We start from the raw sequence: 18,192 nt of genomic DNA, 5'->3' as shown, positions 1-18,192 counted from the left end.
GGAACAGACAGGAGATACACACATATGGGAACAGACAGGAGACACACACGGGAACGGACAGGAGACACACACGGGAACAGACAGGAGATACACACACGGGAACAGACAGGAGACACATACAGGAACAGACAGGAGACACACACGGGAACAGACAGGAGACACACACGGGAACAGACAGGAGACACACACAGGAACAGAAGGAGACACACACAGGAACAGACAGGAGACACACACAGGAACAGACAGGAGATACACACACAGGAACAAGGGAACAGGAAGACAGGAGCCCCATGCACTGACCCCTGTCTGTTTGCAGGACTGTGGAGAAGAGCACAGCTCCTCAGAGCAGCTGGTTAATCTGACCTGGGACAGCTACACCCACAGCCTCTTCTCTGTACCATGTTGGCATCAACACGTGGGGACATGGGAGGACTCACAGCAGGGTAGCTGTCCTCAGGTCAGGGGACACCCCAATGCCTGGGATCCCCTAGGCTGGGAGTGTTGGAGAGCCAGGATCCAGCAGGCAAAGCAGAGCCTCGCTCACCAAAACTCAGCAGGAAAACAACCCCCCACACACACCCACACACACAGCATCACACACACAGCATCACACACACAGAGCATCACAGGCCACTTGAGGGCAGCTGAGGCCAACAAACCCCAGGGATTCTGAGCAAACAAGCTCTTTTTTTTCAGAAAAGAGAGGCAGCATCTCAAGAGGAAGGCACAAGGGCAAGGAGGGGTGGCCAAACCAGCCAGGCAGACAGAGAGCCCAGCACACAGGGGAGGCCTGAGCTCAGCTGGCTGGGATAAACCAGCCACCTAGTCAGAGAATTCTGGGTACAAACAGTGGAGAGGGAAACTTCTAGAAAGCCCCACAAATTCCCAGAAAGCATTGACACAGCATGCACTGACAGGGCAGGCCAGGTGTCACCCCGAAGGACAAGCTGGGGAGCGAGGCAGACACTGGCCAGTGAGGCGGGGCTGAGGATGGCACCCAGTGCAACTTGGCAACAAATGCCCTGATTGGTGGCAGGGGAGGGTGCCCTGGGCTCAAACCAAAATCCCCCAGAGCCTTGCAGCTTCAGATAAAAACAAAAAGGGTGGGCCTAGTGTCTGCAAGGCCAGGGCCAGAGTCACCTGGCCTGACTGGCAGCTGGCAGGAGGAGCCCAGGCCTGGCCGGGAGGTGGGGAAGGGTAGGTGGCAGCCCAGGTCCGGCTGCGGGGAGGGCAGGCAGGAGCGCAGGTCTGAGATCCTACAGCCCTGCGAGGTCCTTTTGTTCATGTGGTGGCTAGAATGTCAGCTCAGGGTAGGCATGGAAATAACACTGTGGCCCTCGGTGCAGCCAAACCTCGTGGCTCAGGAAGAAATGAGCGACGTGGGCAGGCCAGTGTCTCAGCCGACAGGAGGATGCTGGTTAGCATCCAGGCAGCTCACCTGCCTTTCCAGATATTCGATTTTGTAAAACTTCGAACATTTTAAAAACCACACTTTCTCTCTCTCTCTTTTTTTTTTTTTAACAATAACATAGTTTAAGAAGCTGAAAGGCATTCAGCTTGTACCCTATCTATAAACACTAAGGCTGCTTCACGCTGGCGCTTCCTGGGAGTGCTGAGGCTTCCCGCCAGGAGTGCACAGGCATTTAAACAGGCAACCTTGTAAGAAAACAGACCAGATCCCTGCTCATGTGCGTGGGAGTTGGCAGGTGTAAATACCTGGTCCCCTCTGCGTGGGGGACACCCAGGTGGCCTTCAGGCTGCCCACCCAGCCCAGGGCTGCAGGCATCCGGGGAGAGCTAAAACGTGGATGGCCCCAGTCGGCCTCGACTGCCCCGCTTCTCAGATAAAAAGAGGGAAAAAAAAGTTCAAGCAAGGCCAAGGCCTACATAATTGAGGCTCCCAGGCCCGAGGCCCAAGGCCAAGGGCACACAGGAAAGGGACACCTCCCACCACCACCATCCCCTCACCCCTGTGTACTTGAAACCTGCACTTCTCTGTCACCCATGAAGGCCTTGCGTCCAGGAACCCAGGCCTGGTACATGATGCCTGTGGGGGCCTGGGCTGTGACACACAAGCGCAGGATTCCGACAGACTCACGGGAGACCCCTCAGACTGGTACCAGCGCTCATATAGATGCCCTCGGCACACGATGTGTGGGTGTGAGCTGTGGACACGACACATGGGCATGGCATGTGGGTATGACAAGTGGGCGTGACATGTGTGACATGTGCGACACGTGGGGGTGACATGTGGGCATGACGTGTGGGGGTGATTGTGGGTGTGACATGTGGGCATGACATGTGGGGGTGATTGTGGGTGTGACATGTGTGATACATGAGTGTGATTATGGGTGTAACATGTGTGATGCGTGGTGGTGACATGTGGGCATGACATGTGGGGGTGATTGTGGGTGTGACATGTGTGATACATGAGTGTGATTATGGGTGTAACATGTGTGATGCGTGGTGGTGACATGTGGGCATGACATGTGGGGGTGATTGTGGGTGTGACATGTGTGATACGTGATGGTGATTATGGGTGTGATATGTGTGATGCGTGAGGGTGACATACGGGCATGACACATGGGGGTGATTGTGGGTGTAACATGTGTGATGCATGGGGGTGACATGCGGGCATGACGCATGATGTGCAGGTGTGACATGTGTGATTATGGGTGTGGTGTGTGAGAGTGATGTGTGGGCACAATGTGTGGGTGTGATGTGTAGGTATGAGGTGGGGCATGCCACATGGGTGTGATGTGCGGGTGTGATGTGCGGGTGTGAGGCACACTCCCCTTCTGAGCTGCTCTCCACAGGCAGTGCCTGCCGCAGGGAAACCTCAGCCGTGGACCAGCATGGGGCAGACCCAGGACAGTTGTCACAGGTGTCCCTGGAGTGTGGTAGACTGTGCCCACTGAGGGCAGCCCCTCAGTAGGCTGCCTGGCACTCCTTACCATGCAGGATGAAGGCTGTGAACCTCTGGCCAGGAGAGACTAAGGGGGATGGGAATCCAGGACAGGTGCTTGCAGAACAACAGCCCCGACGGCCGTTTCTAGAACCTTCTTCCTCAAAGTCACAGCTCCTCTGCCCAGTGAGATAAAACAATTTGCAAACCAGAACTTCTGCATCATCCAAAATGGAAAGTGGCTTTTGTTGAAGTGATATTTGTGAGTGTGTGTGTGTGTTTCCCTTAGAGTTGTACGGCACTAAAGACACCACCCTTCAGCTGGATTTTCTTGGTGCCTGAAGGGAATTCAGTCTAACCGTAACCAGTGTTCAACCAAACAGCAAGCGTGATGGTGATTATGGAAACGGTTCCCTGGCTACCTGCAGCTGTGGGGCAACCACGGCGCCAGTCACCACTGGAGTGCCATAGCCCTCAAGGGTCCCAGGACAGCTCAAGGTATGCCTCATTTCACTGGAGGGGCTCCATTTTGTGGCTTTCTAATTTACATTAGAGTTTTTTTTTTAAAGAAACATTTTTCAGGTTTGAGGATTGTTTCTACATGACAATTATCTTAACTTTGCATCAGTAAATTCAAAACAACTGAGATTGGTAAGAACTCTTGACATTGTTCAGAGCTGTTATCAGTTTTACATAAATCCACTCCTTGCCTCGCGGCCATGTCTGCTCACCTCAGCGCGTGGATGCAGTATATCATCCTTGGAATGTTCTTCCGATCGTAAACATCGGTGGTTTCTGGATAAAATATCTGGAAGACAAGAAAATGAGGGTGTTTTACACTCGCTTCCCTGGCCTACCTCAAGGTCCCACCCAAGCTGCTTGTCCTTGATGGCTGGCCAATCTGACCCCTAGTAGCCTGTGAGAGAGGGGTTGCTCCCCAGGGGCTGTGTCCTTGCTCTGTGGGAGAGGGGCTGCTCCCAGGGGCTGTGTCCCCCACAAGACAGCAGCTATTCTCTCTTCCCTTTATTGGCTGCACGCTGCAGTCTGGCCTGGACGCTGACCAGCCCTGTGTTACAGTGTGTGGTTCTCTGTTCTGGGCCCCAGTTTAATTGCTCCTATGGCTGACCCTCTGCTTTGTGCCGCCTTCCTTTACATCCGTGAGCCCCCTGCCTTTCTCAGCATCTGGCTCCTTCTCCAAGGGTGCAGTCTACATGTGGGAAGATCAGACTGAAGGTCTCAACTTGAAGGCATGAAACACACATTCACACTATTCTTCCCAAGCTTAAAATGAAAAGCCTGGTAATTAACAGATTTCAGAGCAAGGCACTAAATTTCCAGACTTCTATGCACAAAATAAATAATCAGCATTAATCTTCTAATAGAAGATAAGCACACTGCATGACTTGCTTTCAGTACATATTTTGTAAACTCTGACAAACACCAAAGCAAAATCACATCCCATATGGGAGTACTCGATACCCAAGTGCAATATCCCATGGAACTCGAAAAAGCAGAGCAGGAGGGGGTCCGTGAGCTGCACAGGGGTCCCAGCTGAGCAGCAGACAGCCCGGGGTCAGGTGGCCTCCAGATCCTGGTCTGTTGCCATGTCCGTGCCGAGCAAGGCCCAGCTGGAAGAGCGCACCAGCCTCGGTGTCCCGCACTGGGCAGGGCTGGGGCTGCATGGACCATGGTGGCCAGGCATTGTTTGGCACGCCTGTCTTTCCCAGCATGAGACCTGAGGGTGAGTCCTGGCTCTGCCCACTGGTTTCCTGCTAATGTGGGCCCAGAAGGCCATGGTTCCCGGACTGGACTGAGTTCCCGGCTCCCCATCTTAACTCTAGCCATTGTAGGCGTTTGGGGAGTGAGCTGGTAGGAGGGAATTCTGTAATTCTGTCTCCTCTTGTCTCTCCATGTTTCAAACAAAGATGAATAAGTAAATCTATTCTGTATAATCAGGGAACTGAATTCACACTTTGATGTTTTGTTGGGCATCTTCCCTGGATCTGCTCTCAAGCGCCACTGTTGGGCCCAACATGAAAAAAACAAAATCAAACCTATCAAATCTGATGAAATCACTCATGCAGAAACCACATGTGATGTTCTTGCTGCCCAGCCTCTAAGCACATATGCAAAGTCAAAGATGAAATCAGTTTCGTGACCAGGGCCCTGGAGAGGCAGCACCTCATGTTCTGGCATTTGTGTCTGGAAATGGCCCAACAAAACAACTACTGACAAATGTGAGATATAGCTAGAACGAACGCAACTACATCAAATGTAGGCATTCATGGTGTATGTAAGAGGGTCTTTGCCTCTGTTGCATGGCTAGGGTCATTACATGTCCACCTGTAGCCAGAAGCCAGCAATGGCTCCCCCAGCCTCTGCCAGGCAGGAGGGCACAGCCCAAGCATGCTTTCACGATGGCCACTTCCCAAGACCTTGCTGGAGGCAGCTTGTATGTGTACATGTCACAAGCCTCTTCCTTCAATCTCGTCTCCCATAAATGCACGGAGTGCCCTCAGCAGGATTCTTCAGGAAAAGTGGAGATGTGAGCTGCTGGTGCAGTGGATAGCAACCGCCCTGTAGGGTGCCCCCTCCAGAGGGCATCGCCAAGGATCTCATTTACCAGTCAGGAACAAGGGCAGGAACAAGGTACAATGCCTGGCCCTCAGGGTCAGTCCCAGCTGCCTGTCTTACCTCATGGTTGGTGCCTGCCCGGTACTGGCTGTGTGCATGGATTCGAGGGACAAAGTACATGGAATCACACATACCCCACATCCATATGTGTGCCACATGAAGAGCATAAGACTGTATCAGGCCTGTAATCTCCCATACACAAACACTGCCTCGACCCAGAATTCTGTCACCACTGGGGGAAGCAGGAGGAAGACACAGATGGGTGACTTGGATTTTGTAATTTCAGAATGAGAATCTTTAGGAATAGCTGTACAATTTTTTAAATGCTTGTTTTCATTGACTGAGAAGGGCAATGAAAGAGATTTCCCATTTGCTGGTTCATTCCCCAAATGCCCAGAGCATCATGGGCTCAGCCAGGCCAAGGGCAACGGCCAGGACCAATGGCAGTGGCCAAGGGCAGCCCTGGCAGCAGGGACTCGGTCAGGCCAAAGACAGTGGCCCTGAACACCCCTGGACACCAACCCCCCCAGGCTGCACATACAGGGGGCGGCTTACCTTGGGCAGACCGATGGACTCCATGGCTCGCAGCCACTGCACTGTGTTGTCTGTGTGTCGGAAATGCAGGCCAGATTTCTATGGGAACATGGGTAGGGTGATGGGACAGAGAGCACACAGGTCAGTTGCTGGCAGTGGCCTCACTCTGCAGCGGCCTCACTCTGCAGCCATATGTCCTCTTGGAGCACTACTAATGTACAACAAGGAACACCCATGGAACTCGGGAGCATCGTGCACACGCCTGGTCACACCTGCCTAGGACCTCAGACACCACACGGTGGTAGTGCGTCCCCAGACTCGTGGGCATCAACAGGTTCCAACTCTGATCTGTCAGGGTCGTGGGAACCCAGTCTGCTGTCCCCAATACTAGACATGTATATCAGCCCACATGCCCAATTAGCCAAGGCTGGCTCGTGCCCACCTCCTCACTTCTCCCCAGTACTGGATCTTCCATGGCTGAGCAGTGCAAGGGCTGAGTACGAAGGTTGTACAGGGCCACTTAGGACCAACAAAGCCAGCTTCCTAGAGTGTTCCAGTATGACAGAACAGCTCAGAAAGGGCCAGCATGTCTCAAGGCACCTACTCTACATGTGGGTCAACTCGGGCATGAGCGTTGAGCCCAGGCTGCACACTCCCTTTGGCAGCTCTGACTGCAAGCCAACCACGCCACTCAGTCCCTTGCCCCTGCTGCCGCCCACAGTCACTGTCCGTTCCTGGTGCCCACTGCTGCAGGTGGATTATCAAGGGTGCAGGTCACCTCCCTTCCCAGGTTGGGCTGAAGGGCAGGCTGGCAGCATCAGTGGCAAAGTGGACTCTGGAGGACTTGGACTCTGCCACTCCCACCAGTGACCTCGCCTGTGCTGGCCCTGTGCAAGGCTCACCTACTGCACCTACAGCACCACAGGCTGTGCATCTTAAGGCCCCATCTAGACCTTTGTTTTATCTTAGAGTCTTCTCTACACCATGACCTGGACTGTCCTCTCTGTCCTGTCCGTACCAGCTGGCTTGGAATCCTCACTCTGATTTGAATGTGTCTCCCGGATCCACATGTCACACCTGACCTCAAATGCACATCTGGGCATTTGGACGTGTCCTCAAGAAGGCTGGGTGCCACTGCAGGAAGAGGAAGAGACAGAGCTGATGGCCTGTCCTGTATCATCATCACCTGACACAACAGGTGACAACCTGTGTCACAACACCTGACACCAAGTCACAACACAGAACTACAGAAACCCCTGTCGTTGGAAAAGCTCCCAGTCTGGGAGACTGACAGCAGCAGAAAATGGCCAAGCATGCTTAGAGACCCCCACAGCCCCTGCCCTGTCAGAATCAAGGCTATCTCCTGGGGTCCCCCACCCCCAGCAGCTTTCTCACAGCCTCCTCTCGTTTCCATTCCAGAATCTACTCTTTGCTTCCCCACTGGCGGCTATGTTCTTTGTACAAATGCACTTCCTGCCTGCACTTCCTGTGGGTTTATGCGCTTCTTGCTTGAACTTCCTCTTGATTTATGCAATCTCTTGTCTTATACTTCCTCTTAGCGCATGCACTTCCTGCTTATGCACCTGTCAGGAGGGTTGAATTATCTGCTCACCAGATCTGTCCCCACCTGCACCCTTGCTGCTGCTCACTCTGGTGAGGTCTGCGGCCTGAACCCTGAATCTCTAACTAACCTTCCATGGCTCCGTGCGTGCCAGATGAAGTCAGGAAACTGAGACACTGTCACACATGATCGCCTCCCTGCCTGCACTGTCCCCCCTGCTGAGGTCTCACAGCCTCCTGGCTTTGGCCGGGCTCCTCTTCCCACGAAGCCCCCTGCTGTCCCTGTGTTCCTCCTGCCCCTGGTGCTGACTCTGCACACAGAACCCGCTCTTCTTGCTCTCCTAGTTTCCCAGCAAACTCCTCTCCGAGGAGCCCCCCACCCCCGCTGCAACATGTCAGGAACCTGGCTTTCTTTTCTGCCTCACATACTGACCGCAGCTCCCGAGTAGAGACTGACTGCCACTCGGCCTCTCCAGCTGGAGCTGGCGCAGGCCAGCCCCTGACGAGAACCATGTGGATCGGCACATTCTGCCTGCATGTGTTCCCGCCCTGGGTCAGCTCCATCCTGTCTCCCCACCACTTCTTCACACTGCATCATGTCAGTCCTCCCTGTCAGAGCCACACTTCACATGCCTTGGTTTAAGACTAGAATCAGCTGCATGTGACTGGCTATGAGTGGGATTCCTGGGACCCTGGCCAAGAGATGCTTCCTGGCCCAGTCGTCTGGACAGGCCCAGGTGTCCGATTTCCACACACAGACAGACGGCTCTGCAGGAGGTCTGTGTCCCATGTTTAGGGGGATGTCAGACCCCAGGTACCGAGCAGCAGAGGAACAGGGAGGGCCTTTGGCTGACCCTAATCTACTCTCCCCTCTCCAACCAAGAGCCATTACCCAGCTCCCACCATGGAGCAGACCAGGGCAGAGAGGGGACGTGGGGTCCCTGTCGCTGGGACAACATGTGCAGCCACCATGCGTGGCCAACAGAAGGGGTTAGGGCCAGAGCACACAGCTTCTTGTCCCTACATCAACAAAGGGCCAGAGTGTCCACGCACGGTAAAGCTGTCAGCCAACACCGCACGCTCAAGGTTCAAGAACACGCATCCTCCCAGGGACCCCGTGTGCCAGGCTCAAGGGCCTCGGCACACCTTGGGACCTTGGGTGCCAAGTTCAGGGGCCTTGGCCTGCCCCGGGACCTTGGGTGCCAGGCTCAAGGGCCTCAGCACACCCCGGGACCTTGGATGCCAAGCTCAGGGGCCTCGGCCTGTTCCAGGAACCCCGCGTGCCAGGCCAGCCCCTGCAGATCCGCAGTGAGGTTCACTGACTCTGCCTGCTGGGCACATACCTGGCAGGGCCTCGGGTCAGGAGAGCCCCTGCTATCCACTGACCCCGCAGCCTTTCCTCAGGCCCAGGATCCAATGTTCCTGGTCTAGGACGTGTGGCCCACTGCAGTGCTGAAGTTATAGAAGTGTGGACACAGGTGCGGTCACAGTCGAGTCACCTCAGCTTAACCTGGGGTAGACTGGGTCATTCACCGAGAACAACTGTCACTCCCAGAAGCACCAGGCATGGCAGCACCCCAACTACAGAAAACACCGGAAAAGTCTCGGGCAGGGAACGCACAGACGGCAGTTCCCACCCACACCGCCCTTGTTCTGGGGGCCCCGGCACCAGGGACGGGATCCCTTGTCCTAGCCTGCAACTGCCTCTAGGCCCCTCCCTCACAGCTGCTCACAGGCATCTGGGCGGACCCTCGCCTGGCTGCCCTGAGGGTCTCGTGCCCTGGTCACCACTGTACTTGCCTGTGGGAGAGGAGACCCCTCCTCTCACACTCTGCTCCGAGTCCACATGGGTGCCAGCACCACCATGCCCCCCTCCCCTGCTGCCACCACAGCCATGGCAATAGAAATGAGTCGCTGAGATTCAAGGCAGGGAATTGAGACATCTTGGTAGGGTGCAGGGGTGGGGGTCACTCAGACAGCGCTTCCTGCGCATCTCTGGAGTCCTGGCTGCTACCTCCACACCCACTGCCTGCACAAAAGGGTTTTCCCACCTTCACAGTTCCCTATGGACAATGACACAGACTCATAAAGGGGGGAGTCTGCCGCCTGACCTGTCCACCATCGGCCCACACAGCTGGCTGTGCCCAGGATCCGGCTGCCAAGACGGAGATTCATCCTGGTATACAGTTCTGGGAGGGGGAAGTGGCCATGGGCCAAGCTTGGGCAGAGCCTCCAAGTCTACCTGGAGAGGCACACAGGCACCTAACAGGATCCCATGCTCATGCTAGCCCAGGCCCCAAACCTAAGTCTAATACTAACCTTAATCCAAACCCTAAACCTTAACCACAGCACCCACTCAGTGCAAGCCCCTAGACCTAACCACAGCCTGGAACACAAACCAAAAACCAACAGCGACCTGAGGAATCACCAACCCAGACCCTCCACCTGGCTAACCCCAAACCAGATGGCAGCCACGTGTGCATCTTCAGCTGTCCCCACTAAACAGCAAGCAGGTCTCAGGCTTTCCTCCCAGTTGCCTGTGTTTACAGGGTGGGGAGCTCACCCAGGCGCATGCATAAAGGTCCAGGTACCACAGGGACACAGCCTGGTGGGAAGCTGCTGCGCTCCCCACACCAGGGACTACCACGGGGAACTGACCAGGAGGGCAGGCCAGGGCTGCAGCCACCTGGGGAGCCCCACCCACACACTCCTGGCCTGCAGGGGCACGTGGGAAGGCAGTAGTGAGCCCTCACCTCCACCCTCTCCCGCACAGGCAGGGAACCAGGCTGCGGGGGCCCTACTTGCCTTGTAGCGCGTCTGCTCCGCGTCATAGATCTTCTTGTCTGACACCATCGTTGGGGCAAAGAACCTGGCTAGCTTGGCGAGGTACACACCGTTGCGGAGCCCCTCCTCCAGCTCTGTGGTCGGCGGCAGCTCCTCCACCAGGCAGACCTCCATCCACCTGCAGAGATGACAGCCTGGTCAGGGATCACAGCCCTCGGGAAAGGCCAATGCCGCCACAGCACCGACACAGAACTGTCAATGCCACTGGTGGACAAGTGGAATGCTGCAGGGGACTGGAACTTGGTGGGAACGGCAGAAGCCAAGGCGCTGAGCCCACTGCCCCAATTGCAGCTGAGGGAAGGGGCCAAGCCAGGTGTGCAGACGGACTGTGTCCTGCTGACCATGTCAGGGACAAAGGCATCGACCCCATGGGGCTGCACAGTGAGGACCTGGGACCTTGTTGGGCTCTGCAGGAGGAACCTGGACTCCTAGAAGAGCCATCCAAGTCTCTCCCAGTTTATTTGGAAGATCTGCAGGAGATGTGGGACTAGGAGACATGGGACACTACGAGACATGGGACTAGGAGCAGATGCTAGGACGGCCTGGGACCTGGGTCACGGGGGCAGGTCGCTGTATCCCATACATGCAGAGGCTGCAGGTCATGAACAGAACCATAATCCCTTCAAGTTCACTGTCACAGGCCCCAGTCCCCCAGGACCACCCCTCCCTCATCACAGGCCCCAGGCCCCCAGAACCACCCCTCCCCCGTCACAGGCTCCAGTCCCCCAGGGCTACCCCTCCCCCATCACAGGCCCCAGGCCCCCAGGGCCACCCCTACCCCGTCACAGGCCCCAGTACTCCAGGGCCACCCCTACCCCCATCACAGATCCTAGTATCCCAGGGTCACCCCTCCCCTGTCACAAGCCTTAGTACCCCAAGTTCACCCCATGCAGAAGACATGGACAGCGGTGGAGACTTTTAGAGCCCAGCGACAGCTTTGAAGTCAGGAATTCCGAACCGTCCTTCACGCTTGGCACTGTCCTCCAATGCAGCTCTGGCCAGTCCACCCTGCTGAGCCCCGGCCCCTCCCTGTCCCTGGCTCACCGAGCAGCTCCTACATGAGGTGGCAACATCGGTGCACCTCCACAGCCTTGACTTCATGGTGGTGGATGAGATGGCCACCTGCTCACCCACGCTGAGAGGCACTGGGCTTAGCCCTGCCCTGCCCGCCCAGTCCCTCTCAGCTCTCACCCTCACAGACATCGAGACCTCCTGCCCTTGCCAGGAACCCTGCAGGCAGTGTGCAGGAGCCAGCCCTGGGCTGAGAGTTGAGTTTGTTCACGGCCACCAGCCACTGCAGTCGGAACACTGGTGGCTGCCAGCCAGGGGAGTGGTCACGTAAGCGGGAAGAGGGCAGCCAGGGCCCCACACGGCCCGGTTAGGACCACACATGTGAACACTGGTCATGGGGCCTCCTCCCTCAGCACCTGTGGAGCTAACAGGGGGCTGACTCGGCAGACAAGCATCTTCCAGGCCCCCAGCGCTGCGCTCATCCAGACAGGCAGAGAGGAAGTTCACACAAATACAATAGCCCTGTCCCAGACTGTCAGTGCCAAGCCCCAGGGGAAGCCGCTGGACCAGGGCAGCGATGCACAGTGGAGGCAGACACCACAGAGACAGATGTGGGGACACAGGATGCTAAGCAGGGAGCAAGCTCAGGATACAACCGGGGCCACAGGTCAGAGCCCAGGACACAACCAGGATGACAGGTCAGAGCCCAGGACACAACCAGGGTCACAGGTCAGAGCCCAGGACACAACCAGAGTCACAGGTCAGAGCCCAGGACACAACCAGGGCCACAGGACAGAGCCCAGGACACAACCAGAGTCACAGGTCAGAGCCCAGGACACAACCAGGGCCACAGGACAGAGCCCAGGACACAACCAGGGCCACAGGACAGAGCCCAGGACACAACCAGGGCCACAGGTCAGAGGCCCCTAAGTGGGGGCTGATTTGGTGCTGAGTGCTCTCCCCAGGGAGCCTGCTCTGGGAACTGAGAAGGCTACAGAGGAACCCTGGGGGTGAGGGCAGCCCAGAGACCGGGCTGCTGTTTCAGCTGAGACAGCTCTTGAGTCTCAGGGCACACACAGGGCAAGGCAGGCCAGGTGAATCACCTGGGGTTCAGGGAACAGGAGCCATGTCAGAAAACCAACTCCCCTGCAGGTTCTCAGGTTTCAGGGAATAGGGCTGGATCCTGCACCAGGCAGGTGTGGGAAGGCAGGTGGGTCTTCAGGCCCCTTGCCAGTGCCCAGAGCAGGGTTAGTTATCACCCTTAGGACTTAAACATCCCAGAGCTGTCACCCCGCCTGCCTAGGGCTCCTGACTAGTTTCCTGAGCCGCAACTCAGCACACACTCCAAACAGAACCCATGGACACTGGGCATGGTGCTGTGATGGGTCAAATAGCCACTTGAGATGCTGGCATCCCTCGGGGCAGGGCTGGCCTTGGTGCTGGCTTCTCCTGTTCTAGTCCAGCTCCCCACTGAAGCACTGGGAAAACAGTAGTGCTGGCTCAAAGCTTGGGCTCTACACCTGAGAGATCTGGATGGAGCACCAGGTCCTGGCTTCGCCCTGACCACACCCTGCATGTTGCAGGTATGTGGGAAATGAGCCAGTGGATGGAAGATGTGTGTGTGACTCTGCCCTCCACATAAATTACAAAGTCATTTTAGAAACCCAGAAGGTTACAGCCCTGGATTTGGTGGCATCTACATTTGCCAGTGCAGAGCTGCGGGACCTGCAAGCGCCTAGCAGACAGACCCGAGCAGTTTCATGTGGTGCAAGGCAAAAGTGCCTCTCCACCAGGTCCACTGGCCAGGCCCATGTTCTGGGGGTCACAGTGGCCAGGGCAGAGGAAGTGGTAGTGGGGGAATTATGTGGCCGGGAAGAACACGGCTGTCAGGCTGTGGTGTCACCTACTTTATTTGTGTAAACTGGAACAACCCAAGCCGACTGTGGCCTCAAAAAGTCGACTAGGCAGCATCTTCATCCAGACCCCACGGGGAGCAGCTGCAGGGAGCTGCCACAGGGAGGAGCCATGAAGAAGCGCAACCACGGGCAGCAACCATGAGGAGCAGTTACAGGGAGTGACCACAGGGAGCAGCCACCGGGAGGAGCCACAGGGAGCAACCACGGGGAGGAGCCACGGGGAGCAGTCACAGGGAGCAGCCATGGGTAGCCATCAGGAGAAGTCACTGGGAGGAGCAATGGGGAGGAGCCATGGGGAAGAGGCAACATGGAGGGGTCATACGGTGGAGCCACGGGGAGAGCCATGAGGAATAGTCACGGGGGAAGCCACGGGAAGATAGAGTGTGGGATGGACTGTAGGATGCACAGACCCTAGCTTCCCCGGTGGAATCCCAGGGAGTGAGGGGAGCTGTGGGCCCTGGGAGGGCAGGCAGGAGCCCCTTCCTCACAGGCAGCTGGCTAAACTGTAAAGCAGGTCCAGTCCCCAGCCTGCAGGGCACAGGCCTGTCCAGAACCATGGGCCTGGTGTCACGTCTGGTATGGACACAAGACCAGCTCTCACTTCTGAGCTGGACTTGGGTGTGGGTGCTGAGGGGAGCCTTGAGGCCCATGGAGGTCAGTAGGGCTGGGTGGCTGCTCTCCACACCCGGCCCTCCTCCAGGTACCCCCACCCCCATACATCTGCAGGACCAAAGCCACAAGGCACTCAGAGCAGATGCGCTTTGGCGCTGCCCACAGGGGAGATGGGGCACCATGGGGGCGGGGAGCAGGGGACAGTGACCCCAGAACAACGTCCCCCAGACTCCTGCCTGAGATGACTCTGCTTACACCCTGATGTGTGTGGGGTACAACCTTGTGGCGGCTGCATGTCTACATGGCAAGGACACATGGCACAGTCCACATGCCCACCCTCCCCGGCGAGACTCGAAGGAACAGCTGGTCCCGCGGCCTGACCTTCAGCACAGACAAAGCGCGATTGAGATAGGAAGAAAGCGAGGCCTGAGCAAGAGGCGCGGACTACGACCCGCCAGCCGCTGCAGCCTGGAATTCCTCAGTGTTTAATGTCACTGTCCAGCGCAGGCCTGGAGGCCTCTCCCACACCACCGTGGACAGCTGTGGGTGGCACCCAGAGGACTCGGAGTGAACAGGCTGCAGCAGGGGCAGGCACTGAGATCCCCTTTGGGATCTCAGCAGGCGACCTATACAAACACCCACTTGAAGTCCCCACATTCACCCAGACACAGCTCTAGGTACCCCAAATCCAACGTGTCTCTGTGACACGATGCCTGCTAGCAGGTGCAGCCAACACAGTTATGCCCTCAACCTCAGTGTGAAGGCCTCGGCTGCTGGGCAGCTTGGGGGACAGTTCTGAGGTCACACAACAGGCAGGTGAGGGCCTTGAGATGGTCTCTTCCTCTCTGAAGCTCTGCCTTTCAAATAAGCAAATAAATCCTCATATACACACATATATGAGACAGACCTAATGAACTAAGTCTCCACAAAGTCTTAAGTGAGACTCAAACAGAAAATGCTTCAATAAAAACTTCTTGCTCGGGAGCAAATAGCCATGAATCTGCTGGGAGCTCTGAACCTGAGATGCAGGGCGGGGTTCTGAAGGAACACTGCTCGGGTGCTGCCTGACGACCCCACCCCGTCTCCCTTCATTACAGTTTGCATGGTCTGCAACCCACACAGTTACAAGCATTACTGTGCATGAACACACGGGCAATGGCTCAGAGACGTACAACAATGGGTGCTGTTACCTACCTGCCCTGGACTGGGCTTCCTGAACCCCCAGGTGGTGGCATAGGTGGTCTGGGGTGAGGTTCAAGGAGGCCTGGGGGTCAGCCTGACCCTCCTGGGGGAGGCCACAGGCAGGAAGCAGTCCTCGAACAGGCCTTCTTAGGTGGCCTTCGGGCGGGCTCTGAGACAATGAGTTCCTATTCCTCATAGGTCATCCGGCACAGGCTGCATGGGGCCAGTGGCACAAACAGCCGCAGCCCAGCACCAGGCAGCTTCTAGGTGCTTAAAGACTTTCTTGTTTTTCACCTGGAAGTCTGAGCGATAAAGACACAGGTTTTCCTTCTGCTGGCTCACTCCCCAGACAGACAGGCAGAGCTAGGGAGAAGCCAGGAGCCTGGAGCTCCATCCAGGTCTCCTACATAGGTGCAGGGACCCAAGAACTTGGGTCGCCCGCAACTGCTTTCCCAGGTGCATAAGCAGGGAGCTGGATCAGGAATGGAGTAACACTGATGCTCCAATATAGGAAGCTGGCATTGCAGGAAACAATGGTACCACAACGCTGGCTCCTGGCACAAGTTCTGCTCTCTGCAGTCCAGCCCGGCGTTGAGCTGTGAACATCTCATTGGCCACCTCCTGTAGCCATGGCCCCGGAATCAGGGGAGCCTCAGCCAAGAAGCTTCCGTGCACATCTGTGGGCACAGCCAGCTGTTCCATTTCCCATCCCTTTCTCTGCTAATGTCCAGGAAAACAGCAGAGGATGGTCTAAGTGCTTGGGCTCGGATGGAGTTCCTGGTGTGGGCCAGGCTGACCAGCACTGTGTATCTATCCATCCAGACTAGACCATTTCCCGGCACATGGGGTAGGCAGAATGGTCCTAGGAAAGGAGCATGCACAGGCTCCAAAAACCTGGCAGTAATAGAAATGGAAATTTCTGACGGTCGTGTACTTGAGACAGAGAGGACAATCTTCCCATCTCCTGATTTACTCCCCAACTTGTGGAAATGGCTAGGCTGATGTCGGGAGCTGGAGCCCCATCTGGGTCTCCTGTGTGTGTGGCAGTGGCCAAGAGTGATCTCTCATCATAGCCTCCCAGGATTAGGACGCTGGAGTCTGAGCCAGGGCAGAGTGGACCCATGTGCTCCACCGTGGGAGGTGGGCACCTCAGCTGCCAGCTGGGACACCGTTTTGACAGTTTTTCCCATGACTGTCTGAGGCTCCCTCCTGTGTGTGCACGGAAGCTTCCTACAGCCCTGCTTCTCTTGCTCCGTGACTCCCTCCCAGAGTTCTGAAAAGTGACAGACGTAGCACAAAGGTAACCCCTGCCCTGCTTCCTGGCCCCAAGCAGGTTCCAACATGGGGGCCCACAGCCAGCTTCCTGTTACGCTGACTTGAAAAGCACCATTATCAGAGACCACAACACTGTCCAACAGTGACGCCCATGGGAGACACTCGTTACCAGCAAAGGACAAAACACACCAAACCCCGCGCCTCAAAACGTTAGGACACACAGCCAGAGGGACCATGGATGCAGCTGATGGCCTCTGCCTGCCTGGTGAAGTCCCCCTTATGTTTCTAGCACCTGAGATCACTGACTTTGCTCTCCCCTAGCCCAGACCCACAGAGGAAAGCCAGGCTGGGGTGGTCTCTGTGTGGAGCCTTAGGGCATCCTTGATACAGCAGACCAGGATGGAGAGCACACAAGACCACACGTCTGGAGCAGGACATGGCTGAACAAGGCCCAGCCGCTGTGCGCACCTGCTCTCGGTTGCAGCCAGGACACACGCAGATGAGAACAGACTCCAGCTTTCACGTACTCAACTCAATCCAGCAGTGACATCATCTTGTCTCCTGGCTTGTTCAACACTGGTTTTTCTGACTCTGAATAAAGAAATCCTTCGTGGTTTCACGTCAGCAGCCAAGTGAAACGCCTCGGCCCCCGCTGTGCACAGGCTGGCGGCTGGCCCGGCCGCTCTGGCACAGCTGCGGTGAGCGCGACCCGGGGCTCCCTGGGAGCTGGCTCCCAAGAGCTGCCTGCCAAGAGCTCCTGGTCTCTGAGGACTCAGACTGTCCCACCTGCTGGGGGACAGACAGTGGCCCCTCCCTGCCCACAGAGGAGCTGGGCTCAAGCAGCTCTCTGGAAGGCACCTCCGGTGACACCAGGCACTCCACAGAGTGGCTGCGAGCCCAACAGGGCCGGAAATGCTGCATCCCAAGTTCAAGAAGGAACTTTGAGGATCACCTGTGCCCAGTGTCTGGCGCCTGACCCAGCCAGCGCCCAGGAGGAACCCAGCTACAGCATCAGGCGTTCCCCGCACCCCCAGGCCATCGACTCCACACCTGGGGTCTTCCCTGCAGGGACTCTCAAGCCCGTGGAGATACCCTAGCTCATCCAAGTTAGATCACTTTCTGGCAAATTTTTGCAGTGGACGCTGCCGAAAAATGAGTCATTTTCCAAAAGTTTGGAGGCATTTCACGAAGACTGAACTTATGACTCAGTTTTCTATTGTTTGAGTGCAGAGCTAATTCTATCCATTACCAATCAGTCTCCGCTCGCTTTTTGCCAACAACTGCAGCTGGAAAGAGAAAGGACAACAGACATGGTGGGGGCCTGCCTGCTCCCGGGGTCCAGGGGAGGACTCACCACTGCCAGGCCCGGGTGGACACAGGGTTGGCCGCCCATAGTAGTGAAAAATGGAAAGCGGACTTCTCCCTCTGTCCTTTCATTGTCGTCAGATTTCCAACAGGCACCCAGGCCACCCAGGACCACCAATGGACCACCATCAGTGGACACCCCCACTCTGCAGACAGTGGGATCCTCACAACCCTATTGAGCCCAGCAGACTCTCGGAGATACAGCAAGGTCCAGTCCCAGCATCTTTTGCATAATCTAGCAGAACTGTCTGCAAGGAACAGTCTGGCCGACAACAACCTCACATGGGAAGATGAAGTAGCTCACACAGCCACAATGATTCAGGAAAAGCAAGGGGAGACACAGCCCAGGTTTGAG

General features: G+C 56.5%; 1 protein-coding gene across 2 annotated transcripts in view; it reads right to left on the bottom strand.

Annotated features, from left to right (window-relative positions):
• The window catches only part of IQGAP2 (IQ motif containing GTPase activating protein 2), a 112,224-nt gene that overhangs the window by 70,488 nt on the left and 23,544 nt on the right, over nt 1-18,192 (bottom strand). The window contains exons 3-5 of one of the 2 annotated variants that reach the window (XM_058656410.1): nt 10,438-10,594; nt 6,094-6,171; nt 3,636-3,712 (exon numbers count right to left, since the gene is read on the bottom strand). In XM_058656410.1, the coding sequence (XP_058512393.1) occupies nt 3,636-3,712; nt 6,094-6,171; nt 10,438-10,594 (312 nt within the window). Of the gene's footprint in view, nt 1-3,635; nt 3,713-6,093; nt 6,206-10,437; nt 10,595-18,192 lie in introns of those variants that run through there. The other variant, XM_058656407.1, reaches the window with a different exon arrangement.

Source organism: Ochotona princeps, chromosome 28 (assembly GCF_030435755.1).
Source record: "Ochotona princeps isolate mOchPri1 chromosome 28, mOchPri1.hap1, whole genome shotgun sequence".
In the NCBI taxonomy this organism is placed as follows: domain Eukaryota; kingdom Metazoa; phylum Chordata; class Mammalia; order Lagomorpha; family Ochotonidae; genus Ochotona; species Ochotona princeps.
This window is presented reverse-complemented; position numbering and strand designations above follow the sequence as displayed.